The sequence below is a fragment of the Mustela erminea genome, chromosome 4 (assembly GCF_009829155.1).
Source record: "Mustela erminea isolate mMusErm1 chromosome 4, mMusErm1.Pri, whole genome shotgun sequence".
NCBI lineage: Eukaryota > Metazoa > Chordata > Mammalia > Carnivora > Mustelidae > Mustela > Mustela erminea.
In genome coordinates this window covers 50,081,760-50,101,421 of record NC_045617.1, presented here as the reverse complement: position 1 = coordinate 50,101,421, position 19,662 = coordinate 50,081,760, and the positions used below count along the sequence as shown (strand labels likewise).

The 19,662-nt window shown below is 32.7% G+C and overlaps 1 protein-coding gene across 6 annotated transcripts in view; it reads right to left on the bottom strand.

Annotated features, from left to right (window-relative positions):
• Positions 1 to 19,662, bottom strand: part of PHIP (pleckstrin homology domain interacting protein) — a 131,528-nt gene that overhangs the window by 55,325 nt on the left and 56,541 nt on the right. For all 6 annotated transcript variants that reach the window (XM_032339209.1, XM_032339210.1, XM_032339211.1 and 3 more), the window contains 6 exons: positions 19,511 to 19,609; positions 18,553 to 18,706; positions 17,993 to 18,127; positions 5,637 to 5,765; positions 4,274 to 4,499; positions 401 to 538 (listed from right to left, as the gene is read on the bottom strand). In XM_032339209.1, coding sequence (XP_032195100.1) covers positions 401 to 538; positions 4,274 to 4,499; positions 5,637 to 5,765; positions 17,993 to 18,127; positions 18,553 to 18,706; positions 19,511 to 19,609 — 881 coding nt within the window. The remainder of the gene's footprint in view (positions 1 to 400; positions 539 to 4,273; positions 4,500 to 5,636; positions 5,766 to 17,992; positions 18,128 to 18,552; positions 18,707 to 19,510; positions 19,610 to 19,662) is intronic.

The window sequence follows — 19,662 nt, the reverse complement described above, 5'->3', positions numbered from 1 at the left end:
AAGCTAAAACAGAAAACCCAAGAATATTATGCTTCATAAATTTCTTTTAACTTTTCTCTGAAAATAATACATGACAATAAGGACAGTGAGATATTTGAGACTGAGGAGTGTATTTCCACACATTAATGAATAAATTTATTTTTAAAGATTTTTTTAGGTTCTATATGTTTGTACTTGGAAATCTGGAAGAATATACATATTTGAAGACTCATTATCTACAGTTTGAAACCTTGTACTATGAACATTCTCTTAGGCATTATATATTTTTAAAAACGATCATTCTGGCAGCCTAATGTTTCATTTTATGGATGTGTCATAATTTGTTTAATCACTTCTTAATGTTCAGAGTTTAAACTATTACAATTTTTTAAATATTTCACTTAAAGCAATCACTGCTTACCTCTACTTAAACGGCTGGTATTACTGATACCAGCTTCACTAGAACGTCTCAGGTCTTGCTCCTGTTGTAGTCTTTGAATCATGCTGTCCAATGGGCTGATCTCCTGGTTTGCTTGCTGACTTAAAACTTGGTTCAGTCCTATATAATACCACACAAAATACTAATGACACTTTAGTCAACTAGTCAAACCATTTTACTAATTAAGATCACTCTGCATCCAGAATTAAACATAAATCTTGAGTACAAGCTCTAGAAATATCTAAAATGATTAACCTGAAATCATGGCAGTAAAATAAACATACACACACAAAACCAGAAATATGCTAACTCAATATATTACAAACATGACAAGATGATAAGGTTCACCAAGTGTTTATGATTCAGGCACTCATATTAACCCCACAGCAATAAATTAGATACATATTATTAACTCTACTTACAGAAGAGAAAACCAAAATAACTACTCAATGTCATATATCTAATAAATGGCAAAAGTGGGATTTCTTAGACCAGCTACTTTGAAAAAAGGCAAATCTGATTACCCACTTTCTCAAAAAAAAAAAAACCAAAACAAAACAAAAAAACCTTTACTGCTTCATTTACTCAGTAAATTCTTGAGTGTCTACTATGTGTTAGGAGCTATATACCAGGGAAGTAAGGATGCAGTGGTGAATAGGATATCAAGGTCCTTGACTTCAGGCAGCTAACATTCTAATGGGAAAACTGAACAATAAACCCTATATAAATGCAGACTATGAAGAATGTTAAAGATGATAACAGAAAGAAAATGGGGAGAAGAGATGGGAACTGCTTATGGTGAGTCAGAAAAGTTGAAGATGCCCTTTTTAAGAAGGCAGCATTTGAATTAAGACTGGAAGAAAAAGAAAAATTAGTCATTCATGTGAGGAGCAAGAAAAAGAACACTCCAGATAAAATCCAAGCGTTGGAACAAAGCCTCAGAGGTAGGGAGTAACTTGGTGTGTTTTAACCCACCCTAATTTTCCAGCATCAACTTTCACCTGTACCAGTCATATGGGACTATTGGACTCTTCTGCTCGCCTAAAAGGAGGTTTATGCTTTATGCTTTTGGAGGTTTTAACCACAATACTCCCAACTGAAGTATAAATGTAATAAACACTAACATCCTTCAAGCACCAACTAACATGGTTTTTATCTCTCTGATACTTGCTCTGTGAAATCTTTCTAGACTACCCCTGAAAGACTTAGTTGCTATTCTCTTTCATTTTCTCAAACAATATATATGTCTTAGTACTCAGCCCAATATAAAAAGGAAGCCCGCTAGTTAGTTCTGCAAAAGAATGGATTGCTTTATTTAATATTTTAATTCTTAATCTGAACACAGTGGTGGGCATATAAAAATGTTCAATCCTACTGAATGAATTAAAAAAAAAAAGTGTATGAGACATGAAAGCACTGCCATGAGAGAAAGGAGCAATTAATAGCAGGTAAGTGGATATATAAGAAATGAAGAAATGGTTTCATCAAACCAGACTTTTAGAGTGGGCTGGGAAGAGAAGATACAAAGAACATTCTGAAATGAAGAATCAGTAGTGAAAAAAATATAAGGAAAGGGAAAATTACATGTACTAAGCACATAATGTTATTTCATTTTATAAGAGAAAACTAAAATTCAATGGGATAAGTTGTCCAAGGTCACAAAGCTAGAAAGTGGTAAAAGCAGAGGTAAAAGTTAAAATGCCTGTGGATGCTTTCCTGTTGTGCTGCTGGGAAAACATCTCATATCTGAACATCAAGAAGTAATCTGATAGAGCTCAAGTTGTAACTGAAGAGGCATAAAGTGTATTACTCAAATACAAATGTAATAATATAACAAAACTGCATTCAAGCTGACTTATCATTATAATACCCATCATCTATAGATCTAGATTTACAAATAGAAAAAGTTACAAATAATGCTAAAGATTTTTTCAACAAGTGTTTTTCTTCTGTCCTGTACTGTACTTGGCTAAATCAAAAATAATGAAAGAAATGATGTTTTACCCTAAATTCTGTGACCTAGAACACTTACAAATTCTATGACTCACTTTGAAGCCATAATTATTGCTAAGGGTTCTCTTGTGGTCCTATACTAATAACCAGTATCTACACTTTTTTACAGTAAGGGCAGCTTAGTATGGAAAAACAAACAATGGACTAAGAGTCAGAACTGCATTTGAGTCCCTGTGATTTCATACACTTTAACTTAAACAAGAAATATGTTGTTAAATTTCCATTTTCTCAACTTTCAGAATAAGGATACCATACGAATTAAATGAGATTATTTATGAAAGTCGTATACAAATGGGTTAAATGGAGGAAAAAGTAATAGCCACAATAATTAAATAGCACTGATATTTTAATAAATGAGTCCTTTCCTTATTTCCCCATGCCTGAACCCTATTCTGAGACCTGGGCAAGATCTGATTCCATTTCCCCTCTAAGAGACTGAAGACATTTATCTTAATTTCAGTCCTATGATCAAGACTTCTCTATTAATTTAGACTTCTCTACTCTGAATACCTGACTAGATTTCTTGAATACAACCTGCTTCTTAGATTCCTTGAGTTCATGCTGTGTCCATGTATAAGATATTTTAATTTCACATACTCCAGACTTTCAGGTCTGCTGAACTGTACTACTCTCTGCAAGTAGCAGCAGAGTCTATTCTTCTAATGCTTCCCCTCACCCTCCATCCTGAGTGGGCATGACCACCTTCAAGAGCAGCCCTTCCTATCCAGTATGTTCATCCTCATTACAATTTCATGCCCAATCCTTAAAGGAAAATAAGAGATGGGCCCTCTGGAATGCAATAAGACTGGTTTCTCTGCACAGCTTATAGAATCTAAATTTGTTATATAAAAGTTACTCGTTAAATATTACATCCCTTATGTGTCCTTTACATCTACTTAGAAATTTTGTCCATTATGCCAGAGTTCAGAACTTAAAATATTTTCTTAAATTTTTCTTTTTAAAAAGATTTATTTACCTATTTGAGAGAAAGAGAATGAGAGCACAAGCAGGGATGGACAAAGGGAGAGGCAGAAAGAATTCTGAAGCAGACTTGGCACTGAGTGTGAAGCCAGACTCAGGGCTTGATCCCACAACAGTAAGATCGTGACCCTGTGCTGAAACCAAGAGTCAGACACTTAACTGACTGAGCCACCCAGGTGCCTTCATAAATTATACTAGTCTAAACTATAACAAAGATTCTTAAATTACTGGTTTAACCTTCTTTTATAATGGTTTCTATTACTTTCACTTAATAAATTAGTGCTACATCTCTTGTCAAAAGGGAAGGTCTACAGACCTTGTCTCCATTTCAAGTCCCTTTTAATTCGTCAACTAATTAGACTTTCACACTCTATTATTTCACCAAAACAGCTGTCAACACTTTCATTCCTACCTTACTTAAATTTTTAGAAGTTGATCACTTCTTAAAACAATCTTCAATATGAATAAGGTATCTATTCTTATTCTTTCTTTCACATCATACTATTATTCCCTTTAATAACATTTATCACAGGTTTTAACTATTTGTTTATAACTGTGCTTATTAATCTTACTCCATGAGAACAAGGATTGTACCTGATAAATTCACTACTGAATACCAGTTTACCAGGTGTCACAAAGATGAATGAATAAATTACCAAGATCATTGCTTTAACTCTCCAATGTTTCTTAATCTTCTAGCAGTATATAATTCAGAACTGTTTAAAGGATTTTAGAGAAATTTTTAAAAATAATTTTACTTCTCATTTGTTCAAAACAATAACAAAGCTTTACCCAATTAGCAATTTTACAAGACATCATTAGAAATGGAAAATTTGGCTATCTATGAAAATGAGCCTTTACCTGAGGAAGTTACTCCCATTTGAGGGATAAGTTGCTCCTCCCTGCAATTTTCACGACCAGGAACTAATCTCTGATATCTTGATGGATGAGGATTACCATCAACATCAACCAAAAAAGGGGGAGGCATGAGATGAGGTGCTTGCTGAGTCTGTTCATCTAATACAAAGTTGTTGGCATCACGAATAAGGGGCCGATAATCACTATGAAAGAACATCTGATCTGCTATCTATAAAAAAGAGGTCCACAAAGATTGGAAAAATAAAAATTTATCATTATCAATTTCTAATGGAAGGCAATGTCTTAATGTAAATCATGGTATTAAGCAACAACATAAAACAATACTTTTTCTTGAGTTAATGGTAAGTCTTTATTATACTTCTACATTAAATTTTATGACCAGAAAAGCAGCTACTTTGAATTTTCTCTGCAAGAAGGAAAAGACTGTATACATAAAACACTAACATGATAAAGTTGTGTAATTTCAAATTAAATGTTAAAATCAAATCTAGGTATAGATCATTCAGCGGTACTTCTACTTTCATTGAGCTACCATGAATTATCTTATTTTTTAAACTATTAAACATAGTAATTACCTGTTTTAGCATTTTGCAAAAGGAAATCACTCAATGAATTTCTTTGAATTAAACTCTAATGAAGTCATTTATACAATTCAAGAAAACCTTTAAGTATACAATAAATGTTGACACAAATATTAAATCATGGCATAATTTTCCAAGAGTTGATAAGCATTTTCTCTAGATTTTTTGAAATAACACAAAATTATTAATATGAACTCAAGCCTGACAAATCCGTAGCTTCAAAATTTTATTGATTTGGAATTCTACGAACTATTCAATTTTTAGGTCTTTTAATCACTAAGATAAGCTCTTTAATATTTAAAAATATTAGCTACCATCAGCAGGCCATGTATTTTTGAGAACCTCATGAAAGCCACAGATTTATACCCCAGATAAGTGCACTTTATCCATATAAATAAAACATTTCACATAATTTCAGAGTCTCTCTATGGACAAGTTCTCCCATCCTGACTTCAGATTTACTTTCTAGACTGCTCTTGCAGGCTACATAGAGTTATTCCTTCTGAAATGTAAAGATGGTTAAATAAGATCTAATTATTAACTAATGTCTACTACAGAGAATAGGAACTTAACAACTGCAATGTTCACCCTCCTCTCTAAAACGTAAGTCTCTAGAATACTTAAAGTATGATTGATTCTTCAAGCTTGAGGCTGAAAGCATAAACAATGCTCATCTACTCCTGAAATACACCTCCTAACCATCCATGGATTTAAAACAAAATAACCAGGAAAAAAAAAAAAGATACAGAATCATCATACACTACCTTGTCATATTTACTACTGGAGCCAAAGCCAAAAATAAGAAGATGTCCATGAGAGTCTGTGCATGCAAAATGCTGACCATCAGGAGAGCATTTGCAGTCAAACACTGCACCATGTCCTTGGCCTTCAATCTGAAATATATTTAACCAACAATCAAAAAGTTGCTATTAAAATATAAAGAAGTGGTCACTACCATTACTAAAAATTTTATGATAAAAGAGATGCAGAAGTATACATCCCAATGGAGTGAAGATTAAGCATAACAGAGTACAGTAACAAAATTTGTGAATATCATGAAAAGTGCCAGATTAATAGCCTTGAAAAACAAAGTGTTCTCTTTGTGCACACACAGACCAGACACAATTCAGGAAATAAAACATCAATTTCCCCCACCCATAGAATTCTGCTTCAAGTCTTTAAGCCACATTTACAATGTAATTGCACCTTACATTCCATTTTATCTGCATTTAATCAAGCCCTTTCAGCAAAGGCTGACTATGTGTCATAACTGCAGCGATTTTTTTTGTTGTTTGTTTGTTTTGTTAACTCTTGGAAGTAGTAGCCAGAGATTATTGCTCACAAGACACTAAATCTTTTTCTTTTTGGTAATAAATTCCCTTGATGGTCTGACTCCTCTTTTAAATGGTGAATTTCAAAGGTTAAAGAAAAGGTTTTTTTTACCTGATAATTGTTTTCTGTTTTCCAGTTCCATTAATCCAGAACGAATGGGTTTCTCCCTGCAACCTGTCAATCAAACAGAGGTGGCCAATCACCACTCTGAATTTTTTTTGCTCTCAGTGCTTCTTCAGACTATGTTCCAGTTGAAACTTCTTTAGCAGTGTTCTGAAAGAGGTAAAAGTTCTAACCTATCTAAAGCACATCTAGGGACTGAATTTCAGAAAACAACTAAAATAGGGAGTTGACCTCCCTAACAAATAACAACTAAGGATGATTTTCAACAAATGCGATTGGATTTCTGGATTAGCAGAATCGGAACGCACACACATTATCAGGTAAGAAATACCTCCTCTCTGTTCCGGTATCCACTGATCTAGAACAACTGAATTTTACTAGCAATATCCCAATATTTCAGGAAATGCTTAGAAAAGAGAGAAGTGGTAATTTTCTTTCTTTAGTGTTAAAAATATAGCGTAGGAATGGATGTGCAGTTCACCATATATGGAAGTGAAATTAAAATTTAGAAGAATAGTTGATTTCTCAAAGAAAGTTTGCATTTTGGTCAAAAGAGAAACTATCACTCTAAAAGAAAGGGTTCTGCCCAAGAAGTTAATATAGTACCACAAATTGACTCAAAAAGAAAACTAGTTTCTCTTTAGAGCTTGCTGAAAAGAAGGAAAGAGTGCACTGGTGTTTATTAATGTATTTTGTATAGTGATAATAATGGAAAAGAAATAACTCTCCTTAAAATTAATCATATGAAAGAAAATCAATAAACTTATCTAATGACTAATATACCTAAAGATTAACCATACAGCAAGAAAATGAATAATAAGTTTAACAGGATCATTTTTTGGTTGTGAAGAAAGTTGGAGGAAAAGACAGCAGACAAAGGGAACTGATTCCTTGAGTCTATGTTAAAACTATTCAAAAAATGAGAAAGAATCTAGAACTACTTCTCCAAATTAGCATATGAGCATTAGTAAACACATATATCTTAGTATTTGCAAAAAATGAGATACTACAAATGCAGAAATGTCAGGATTCAGGTCTCTTTTTCAATGTTTTCTAGGCAAACCACTTGAAAAAATTCGATCTCTAGATAGAATTTAACATAAAAAATTCAAGACTTAAGAATTCAAACTTCCTTGGTTATGTGCTGTTTTTATTTATTTCAGTTCAAAATTTCACAAAAGATGAAAAACAAAAAGCAACAACTTTAAAACTACTCTAATATAATAAAAGCTTCCAGAAATGTAATACTATTGTTATAAGCCTATGTTTACAATTCTAAGTACACAACAGAACAGAGGAAGAGATCTAGAAGAAGTCTATGGGGCACCTGAGTGGATCAGTGGGTTAAGCCTCTGCCTTCAGCTCAGGTCATAATCCCAGGGTCCTGGGATAGAGCCCCACATATGGCTCTCTGATCAGCAGAAAGCCTGCTTCCCATTCCCCCCCGACTCTCTGCCTACTTGTGATCTGTCTCTCTCTCTGTCAAATAAATAAATAAATAAATAAATCTTTAAAAAAAGAAGTCTGACACAGCAACGGCAAAGGATATTTGATATACGTTCACAAGCATGGTATCCTTCACATGATGTTTAGGCAACCTTGCTCTGTATGTTTTCCTTTTTTAAATTTTTTTTTTGGTGAGGTGGGCTGTATAAGGATCAATCAATCCTATTTCTATGCTACCTACCAACGTTGCCAAGTTTACAGTTAGAAGATCTGTAAAAGAATACTTTGGAGATATGGAACTTACAAAACTCTAAAAAGGCAAAGAAAAAATATCAATCTTATTGAAGATCGTGGGGTTTCCTAAATAATACATGACATGAATATGGCTGGGCAGTATCAACTTTCTTGGTATAAGGCATCTGTATAACTTCAAAGGGACTTTTATGTAAACAAATAAAAGTTTATTTCCACAACATCAGAAAAAAGTAAAAGCACACTATTTGGCTTAACCATTATTCATTAAGGAGGCATTAAAAGAGTGTACTTATGAATCAATCAGAAAAGCTGTCCATAATCTAATTAATTAAAACGTCAAATTTATCTTTAGTAATGGTTCCTCCAATAATAAGCACATAACCATAAAATGTAGACTAGGCTTTCCAGCTAATACAAAGGAGGAAAATATTTTATTTTCCCTATATAACTAAATATACTGTAACCATTTTTATAATTATGCTGCGATTAAGGCAAGCCAAACAAAAAAAGTTAAGTACTTCTCTCTGAAAATGATTTCATTTTCTTAAATCAGGCTTAAAGTATATAGAATTCCCAAAGAAAAAAAATTTAATCATGAAGGCACTATTATTCATGTATAACTAAAAAACAATGCAGCTTATATTAAAAAACCCGAAGGATTAAGGGGGGCCTGGGTGGCTTGGTCAGTTAAGTGTCTGACTCTTGGTTTCGGCTCAGGTCATGATCTCAGGGTCCTGAGATCAAGCCATGTGTCTGGCTCAGCCCTCAGCATGAAGTCTGCTTGTCCCTCTCTCTCTAGATCTCTCCCCCTGGCTCCTTTGGCTCTCTCTCTCTCACTCTCCCAAATAAATAAATGAAATGGAAAAAAACAAACAAAACCAAAAGGGTGAAATATCTTCTCTATCCATACTGGAATTATATGGGCCTATGATAAAATTTAATGTACTGCTTAACCCAAGAATAAGTCAACATAAAATTTAATATTGTATACAACTGATGCCAGTATTTAATGTATGCTGTAGAAAATTAAACAGAAAGAAAGGAATAATAATGACTAATTGTCCAAGTGAATTTTAGATGAATTACCTCTCATAAAATCAAGCATACTTAAACATTTGGGAATATGTAAATACAGACCACACAATAAAATTCATACACATTAAATCACAATAAGGAAAGCTGAGAAAATCCAGGCTGTGGTATTTACCAATAAATGCAAAAATTTCAAAGAGAATAGAGGTTAAGATAAAAAATTTATTCAGCAATAATGACAAAGTTATTTTGTTTTTAAAGCAAGAGATGAAAGGATTAGACAAGTTAAAATAATAATTACTCTGTCGGAAAGTCTCATACTGACTAAAGAATTCTAGGAATATTTCCAAGAAATTAGTACAATCTTATTAATTTAGAGATTTATAATGAATTTGAAAAAATACAAAAAAAGCTTTGAAGATGTCTTATTTAATGAAGTATGCTAGCACCTTTTTCAAGGCTGAATACTATCCACAACTGCTAATGTAATTTTTGAGAAGCAGAAAGATGAATACTTAAAGATGAATAATTAAATGAGGCTTTTGACCCAAGAGACTTCTCTGGTAATGGGCAAATCACCTAATCTCTCTGTGAAATGACAAAGATAATTTAAAGGATCACGAGAGTAGTACCTAGTCCTAAAATTCTAACATCTGACACTCAAAGCAAGACTTTTTGGAAGAATTACACAAATCTGGAAATGAGACATGCTAGAAGTACTAGAATACAGACGAAAATGACAGGTTCTAAATTATATCAATCATGAGGATCATACATACAGGTGAATATGAGAAGTATGTTGTCCTAGAGAGACTCAACACAAATCAGGAAGATGGACTATCTTAACCAGAATCATCCTATTAAGGAATTATTCCATGTCTATAACCAAGGTCAATTTTTTGGTCTCATTTTTCTTTTTCTTTTTAAAGCTTTTATTTATTTGAGGGAGAGCGAGCACAACCCAGGGAGGAGGGTGGAGGGGGAAAGGGAGAAGCAGACTCCCCGCTGAGCAGGGAGCCCAATGCAGGGCCTGATCCCAGAACCCTGGCACCATGACCTGAGTTGAAGGCAGTGGTATATTTTTAAAAATGAATGAGATTGGTGCGCCTGGGTGGTTGGTTAACAATTGGTTAGGCATCCAACTCTTGATTTTGGCTCAGGTCCTGGTCTCAGGGTTGTGATACTGAGCCCCACCTACAGCTCTGTACTCAGGAGGGAGTCTGTCTGAGATTCTCCCTCTCTCTCTGCCCCTCTCCTGGCTAGCAAACACACATGAACTCTCTCTACATAAATAAAAATCTTAAAACAAACAAACAAAAAACCAAAACCCACCATTTAGAAGGGAGCATCTTACCTAGAAATTGAAAATTATGAATATATTTTTTTAAGATTTTATTTTTTTGAGTGAGTGCAAAGAGGGAGAGGGAGCTCAGCTCTGCTGAGCAGAGAGCTGGATAAGGAACTTCATATCCCAGGAACCTGAGATCATGACCTAAGGTGAAGGTAGATACTTAATCGACTAAGGCACCCAAGTGCCCAAAATTATTAATCTTTTAAGTACCCTAACAATTCTGTGATATAGACTCATATCCCAAGAATAAAATAGCTGGGAAATGGAATTTATGCTAAGAAATACCCTTATAAAATCCTTATGTATAAAGAACGTTTTAAAGTTTATCTACCTGGGGAGAAATAAACTTAAGAAAGTACACTAGATGGGCGCCTGGGTGGCTCAGTGGGTTAAAGCCTCTGCCTTTGGCTCAGGTCATGATCCCAGGGTCCTGGGATCAAGCCCTACATCGGGCTCTCTGTGAAGCAGTGAGCCTGCTTCCCTTCCTCTCTCTCTGTCTGCCTCTCTGCCTACTTGTGATCTCTGTCAAGTAAATAAATAAAATCTTTAAAAAAAAAGGAAAGTACACTAGATAACTGAAGACAGACACTGTCATACATATGATTAAAATACGTTTTTGCTACTTTCTAATCATTTTGATAGCTACACTGAAATAAAAAATATACCTTATGGGAAGTTATCCACACTCTAATAGTCTGGGTGTCATCAAATTACTTTAAAAGGCCATTAGTAAATGAATGTTTCCTTTAATACTGAAGATGCTTTAATTTATAATTAACATTATTACATATGAATTAAAGATAGCTATTTAAGTAGTGCCAAGATAAGTAAATTTGTGTAAAAAAGGAAACTGCTGGCTTGATAGAACCAACAGATACATAAAAGTGGTTCTGAAGAATCAACTCTAATTTTCATTGAAAGAACATTTTATTATCAAAATAAGTAACTCATCTTCGAATTTAACCACATTCTGTTTAACTGTATTTTAATTTCACTGAGGGCTGCAACATTACTAATCAATCCTCCTTGTAATCTATTCTCATTCTTTGTCCCCTGACATGGTACCTTTCTAATATATTCTCTAGAGATTTTCTTCTTGTCTCCATTTGCTAAATATGACTACTTCTAAAAGTTTAGTTTTAAGCCCTCCACACTGCTCTTTCTCCATGAGGTAAGCAGCATTCTACCTGGAAGACTTCAACATCTCCCTTCATTCCTAGCTCCTCTAAGTATTCTGTCTCCAAGTGTTGCCTGGCCATTTCCATACAGGTCGTCCAACACTACATCACAATAAACACATAAAGACAAACTAAAAAAAATCAGTTTTCCTCTGTATCATTCATATTTCCATCAATATTTTTTAATACAACACTCTCCACACATTAATTTAATCAGTTTAATTTCAATTATTAAATCTTCTGTCATAATCCAGCCCTAATCCTTCTATCAGTCACAAAATACCAAGTCAAACACACGTATTTTTCTTTCACAAATCTCCTACCACCCTAGGTAGGATTGTGATTTCACTGATAAAAGTAGTTATTCCCCAACTTACTCAACTTTGTACCTGAAATACTACTGCTGGCAATTAAACTTACTCCCTTGTTTCTAAAATATAAATATAATTTACCAAAAATCCCACTATGTTAACTATTCTTTACACTAACAAGATAACATGAGGCCATTAACAATCCTCAACTTATGCTTTTCATCTAATTACCCACTTTTCAAAAACTATTCCAAACATTCTAAGTTACTCTATGCACGTCTTAACATTTCTTACTTCCTTATTTATAAAATTAAGTATCTTTCTTACTAACTCAATTTTTTATTTTTCAAGACACAATTTTAGTTCTTCGTCCTCAACAAAACTTATTCTGACCATCTACCCTGAAGGGATCCCTCTATCTTCAGATACAGCAATTAGACTTTCTCATATGCCATGCTATCATTGCTGGCTAACAACAAGACCACTTCTCTTTCTTGTGGTCCCCACGTTTGTCCTTATGCACAAAACGGTCAAATATTTGTAACTGAACTGTCTTTCACCTGTATGTTCACATTCTGCATAATTGTACAAACTTCCCTATTTAACTATCAAATCTCAAACACCCTTGTGATAGTAACTCACAGACCATGTTGAAGAACTACATAAAGTAATTCACTAAATATAATACAGGATTAAAAGATACAGAGACAAACTCACATTCATGGCAGGAAATTTTAAGATATGTTTTTGATATCGAAGAAAAGAAAGAGACAGAATCTAAAGAACTCCGGAAACCTGAAAGAAAGTCATAGTAACTAGAGTTCATACTCAGAAGACTGAAAGTAATTCCTTACCAAGAGAGGCTGAAACGAGGATGGGAAGCATCAAAAAAATCCTTTTAACATAGAGAGCAGATATATAGCATCTTGTTAGATGATGAGATATAGGGAATGAAAGAGATGGAAGGATGAAAGCAAAACAAGGAAGGAGAGAGAGAGGAAGAGAAAGAGAGAAAGATTTATCTTGCAATCTGGATTCACAAGAGAACACGATATGAGATTACTTATTTTGAGCTTCTCTTTCTGCCTTTCCTAGATATACGCAGCTACAATTGCCTAAAACTAAATTAGAGGTCACACTGAGAACATATTGTCAGAAGTATGCATGTGCAAAAATTCTGAGTGGTGGATTGGCAGCCTCTGCTTGTTTGGAACGTTGCAAGGAGAAATATATTGTTCTGGATTAGTGGACACTGGAACATTTTTAACAAATCTCAAGTGAAAGAAAGGTTAATTATAAAAATAAGGACAATTTTAATAAATAAAAATTGTTATTTGGAATTTACTCATGAAACAACAAAAGTAAAGCAAAACTCAAATTCTGTAAAATTTCTTTCTAGAAGGAGACATTGTACTCTTCAATTAAAATCAAAACCAGACAAGAGGCAACAAACTACAGCTTTGAGTAACATGACAGATACAGAAAGATATGGAAAGAGAGGGAATCATAAACACAGCTAGAATAATAGATACAGAGAAAAAAAAGGGAACAGGAAAGATAAACCAAAAGCAAAAGCGCCAGACACATGAGGAAAGCAAATAATGTGGGGTCTATAAATCCTATTCCAAACATTCTTTACTTACTATCTAATAATCAAATGGCTTAGTAACTAAGAAATTTTTAAGTTTCTTTTCAAATTATTATTCATTTAAACCTATAGTTAAAACTTAGCCATCCCATGCTTTAAGGGAAAATGGGCTATAAAACAACTTTGTATTTAAAAACATTTACATTTATATTTAAACTCCCAAACTTGCCTACCTCTTTCAGGGAACTGGAATATTACAAAATCCTTCAAATTCAGTTCAGAGAGTTTGCATACATTTTCAAGTTATTTCTGGGAATAACTTATCTGCCTTTTAACATTTAACTGAAGTTTCAGAGCCTTTAAACTAGAGTTTAGAACAACTCTCAAAGCTGTACTAGGCTTGCTAAACTGTATCTGGATACTTTGGAATATACTTAATATATACTATCTACCTTCAACAAAATACCTAAATATACTTTTATCTTGAATATTTAAGTTATATAAAGACTGTTCAGCTATAACATGAATAACTGACATCATTTTTAGAGGAATGTTGATAAGTAAAGCTTAAGGGCTGGAATTTATATGTGTTTTAAAAAATAATAGAACTGTCTTACCATTATCTTCTCTACAACATTCTCTTTAGTTTCATTCTCTGGTTTATCAAAAGAAGAAGAAGAAGAAGAAGAAGAAGAAAGGCTCAAGGTTTTACCTTATATACATTTCCAGCAAATGCTATTCAAAGTTTATTTTCAGATTATTTTATTTTTAGTTAAAGATGAAACAATGGTGAGGAGTGTGCAAGGAACATATATTGTCTATTCCAATTTATACTGTGTTATATCATCTTACTTGTCAAATACTTCTTGTATGTAACAAAAGCAAACCCAACACCTACCCCCCCAACTGCTTTTATCATTCAGATCCTCTATTAAGAGGAAATCTAGCAGTAAAGATAAGCAAAATAACTCCATAACTTTCTCTAGACAATATTACTAGCAAGGTGAGAATCTATTTAGATTTTGAAGTGATATAAATTAGGGGTTTATTATAAGCAAACAAGGAATTAAATCTTTATCGCAATTCTTAATCGCAAACCTTGTTTACAAATTTAGGTGGTCCTAAAATAAAGTGTCATATTTTTTAAAGTATAAGTCAAGATCTGATACAGGAAAAGAAGAATTTGAATATTTACCAGAATGATGAATATCAGTGCAATATTAATATATAAATGTATCATGTTTTAAATGATATATATTTAATAAATATATCAATAGTTTATTAAAATTCATTTAAAAATTACTGTATATCAAACAAGGGCACTTACAAAATTTAACTTTTCACCACCTGTGAAAGGCTTTTCGATGATACAGAATTCTTGAAAATTTCTAAAATTTCATTTAATTTTTGTAATATGTAAGAAAAGAACAGTAATATGCTGAGTAACAAAATAATTATTTGTTACAGGATTTTCTTACTTCTTGCAAAGGTATTACGAATTTCGAGTGGGAAATCTAATTATTATAAAAAGAAAAACTGATAGTAAAGCAATATTCTCAAAATATACTTGATAACCTGTATTTCAGAGGACTTATATATCAAATTTTGCTAAAAGCCTTACTTTCTGGCTGATTAATGGGGAATTCATTTATTCATGTTATAAGCTTTGATTTTAAAACTCATGAAATATTATTACTTAGTCTTAACAATACTTCATCTAAACTTTTACCATTTCTAGTCTAAACAGGGAGTAGTCCACTAAAGTTATTTATCCTTAAATCTTCCAACAAACTATAACTAGTCCCTCTACAGAGCATTCAAAAAATATTTACTAAGTTGAAGTTATGATTACTAGTACAATTTAACATCAGGGTTTGAATTTGTACTTCTTCAACTTTTATGGTATTTTAGTAACTCAAAAAATTACTTGTTTGCTACACAGAACCAAAGAGTTTTAACTACTATAACCAAAATTCAACATTCACTAGAGTGGACAGTGAACTTAAGCTTCTACTACCCCCTCCAACTGTTTTTATTTTCTTAACAGCAGTGCTGGATGCTTTATCTTCCATCTGTCCATAGATAAAACAAACAACAAAATGAACAAAAAAAGCAAAGAGCAAAAAGTAGGGCACTTAGATAACTTATAAATTAGAGACAGAAAAAAAATCATCAAGCTAAATTTAAGATCTTAAAAGATCTACTCAGAATTAATACCATTATGAAGACATTTTCTCCTGGTAACATATCACTAAGTAGGTAGATCTGAAGTTAGCTATACAATGGCCAACCATTAACTAGAGTTAACATTAAGAACTCAGTAACAACAGACAAAAAAATATAGGTTTTAAATCCCAAGTCCCCTGTAACAGCTGTGTGACCTAGGTAAACCTGGGCAAAGCAATTCATCTCTGTACAGTTTCTCCATTCATAAAACCAGTAATAATAAAATCTACCCTGATTATATTACAAAGTTTTCATGAGACCCAAATGAGGTAATACATAGAAGTATTTTGGAAGTCATTAAAAATCTTACAAAAAATTAAAAGGAGATCCTTATTTTAATTAGATAAAGTATAGTTCATTTTCTTGTTTTTTTAAAATGCAGGATATATTTTTAGTCCTTTTTAGTCTATGTTTTGTCTTTTTCAGTCTGAATATTCTATGGATACCATCCAGTTCCACTTACTACATAAAGTTGTTTCTTCTGCCTTTTAGAGCTTTTCTATCTCTTGTTCTTGGAACAAAAAAAAAATATATCTTTATCTAAAACTCTTATTAAAACAACTTTTAAGGCAGTAATGTAACTAATCCCTTAGCTAATTTCAAAGAACACGTAATATGGCTGACTTCTATTCCTGGCTATATCACAAATTTGTGATGATCTAAAAGCAAATCAGTTCAATCTCAATGTATTCCAATTTCTATAACATAAGGTAGAATATTAGTGTGATCAACTTACCTGATAAGGAAAAATTCACCTTTGTAGCTTAAAGGTGAAAGCAGTATTCAAGTATGAGAGAAAATTTTACCTCCACTCTACTAACACACCAATGCCTTTTAAAAATATGAAATTACTTTTAAAAAAAGTCACTAATATATGTATAGGCCACAAAATGTTTTCTTTTGAAGTTATAAAGACAAACTGATAATTCTTTTTAACAGAGATGTCCCAAGGAGCAAACCAGAAACACAAGGATAGAAAAAGAAAGAATTCTTTACCAGCATATTTAAGTATTTGCTTTTAAAAAAATCTTCCCTTATACATATATCACTAAGGAAATCCATCTGTCACTAAAAATTGTGCTCCAAATAATTAAATCTTTTTTAAAAAATAAGAGTTTGACAAATTTTTTTTTTACCTTATATACACTAAGATATCCATAGAGACAGCCAACTTAATTCCCTCACTAATGAAAATTCTTCTTACTCCTCCAACTGATCTTAGTAATTACTTCTTACTACATAGAAGTAACTTTATTACAATTATCACCAAATATAGTATCACTTTCATGAAATTTTTTCACAAACCACTGTATTTCACAAATGACACTCTAAAATTTTTCTTTTGCAAAATAACTGACTATACACACACTTAATTGTCATGCTTCATAATTCATTAGTAGTGTTTTCTGTAGTGGATTTTTAAGAAAAACTAAAGATGCTGAAATAGAAATACAAGTTTTTCTTCTTTTATTTTGTTGAAAGGTATCCCTGATATATAGGAAATAGATTAAAAAATAGGTGACTGAATAAACAGCAGTATTTGAAGAAAACGTTATACTTCATACAGTAGTTACAGAGACATGGTAACACTGCACAGTAAACTGTATGTGATATTAAACCAGTACAATTCCATATTTAACAAAATATACTAAATATCTGCATAAGAAGCAAAATGTAGAGGGGAAAAGGCTTACACACTATAAATATCTAACATACTATAATTTGAAAAAGGACAAGAATGCCTTTAATTTTAAAATGGCATGAAGATGGGGGCACCTAGCTGGCTCAGCTGGAAGGAGACTCTTGATCTCAGGGTCCTAAGTTTGAGACCCACATGGGTGCAGAGATTACTTAAATAAATAAAACTTTAAAAAACAAAACGGGTGTACTGGAATCAAATTGTTATACAAGAGGACTTCTGAAGTATAATAATGCAATATATTATCTAGGATTTCTTTAAAATGGTTTTCCAAATTTTGGTTTTCCAAATTTTTTTTTATCTATGTTGTATCTTCATACTTGTGAGTTTATCAAGTACCACTGTTAAAACTATTTTAAAAACCAAATTAGTTATCGCCAGTATAATTGAATTGTAGTATGCAATTTTCTTTTAATTTTAATATCTAAATTAAGTGTATAATACAGAACTCTTTTTGAAACTTAAAGGCAAAATAGTGTCTAAACAAACTCTTAAATGGATTTCCTTTGTGATATGCAGAGTACCTGCAAGTGGTCCCCAAATCTTTAACAGCTATAAAATGAAGAGGCTGATAATTACCATATTGAAATAAGATCGAATTTTGACACCTCTTGCCAGATCCCACACTATCACGTTTCCATCATGACCAGCAGAAAAGAGAACTCTCGGATCGAATGGGTGTGGCTCAAGGACAAATACCTCATCTTCATGACCCTGAAATATTTTTAAAGTGGCACAGAATTACAAATTCAAAAAATGGAAATTCAATCAAAAATCAGTATGGGACTATTTCTAGAATTTGAACTCTAAGAATTATTAAAGTGGCAAAAATTTTCAAATTTATCAACATATAATGAAGCTGAGCTAATACCACCAACCAAGGCTTCACTATCATTTGGTGAAACCTAAGAATATACTGATACAGCCCTACATACTAAGTAATAGCAAGGATCTAGATTTCCAAGCCAAACCAGTTTAACTACATTTTAAAATTATTTCTAATCTCCCACAAAGACCTATTATCCATCTAGCAAGATTTCTTAGCTAACTTTTTATAAAAGATTTTATTTCTCAATGAAAACAGTCCATCCTATAATTAGTTTCATTTTATCAGATAAAAATGAATCTTTTTTTCTCACCATCAGGACATGAATTAGTTGACCGGTGTAAGAGTTCCAAACTTTCAAAGTCATGTTATTAACTGCAGTTATAACTGTATTGTCATGTCGATCCCAAGCTACCATAGTTACTTTCATTTTTGTGATTTTATCTTCTATTCCTTGAAGGTTTTGGCTGAAAAGTGATGGAGGCAGGATTTGTTTACACTATTATTATTTACTAAAATCCTAGTATGGCAAAAACCTAAATGTGTTTTCTTATAATTCATATTTATATTAATTACATGGATAACTATCACTTAACAGGAATTAAGAATAGACTGAATCAACAATGAATGAGGGCAAAAATCACTTCACTGAGTCAGCAAATCCAGGATTTCAGCACTCCTAAGCCCTTAGTAATAGATGATCTTGTGCATGTTATCAATTAACTCCATCTGGATCCAAGAGTTCTGTGCCATGCTCCTCACTCTCTATCTTTTATTGTGGCTGTCATGCCCTGCTAACTGCTTTGCTCTCCCACCCATGTGAGACTACTACACAAAAATACAAATAGAGTTAACTTATTAAATACTAAAACCAACATAACAGTTATAAGGTGAAATATAATTTCTCATGGCTAGAGAAAACCATTAGATACACCGTAACATCCCTATGTGACATACTATATCATTGCTCTTTTGACAGATGAACAATATCGTATGTCCCACTTTCTGAAGTTTTAGCAATCTTTTAAGTATCCTTAGAGTACTATCATCTCCTTAAGAAACTCAACTGAAAAAAGTCATTAATGCAGATCTCATATTTTTGGTAAAAAATAATCTCGTAAATATCCTCATCTCCAACAGCACTAATTATTATAGAAAAGTAATAATTTTAACATGGATTATGACATACAACTTATAGGCTGAGAGTCACATATAGCATACTTTAAATGCTCTACCTTTATCATTGTAATATTTCAAATTTGATCTCTTACCCTGCTGGACGAGTAGCCATATCCAACAAAATGCTCTTCCATTCTCTTCGTTTAAATTGCCAAATACGTGCTGTCCCATCACGACTCCCACTTACAAACCTGTATTAAAGGAAGCCCAACCCCCCAAAAAACCACATGTACTTAAGCAAAAT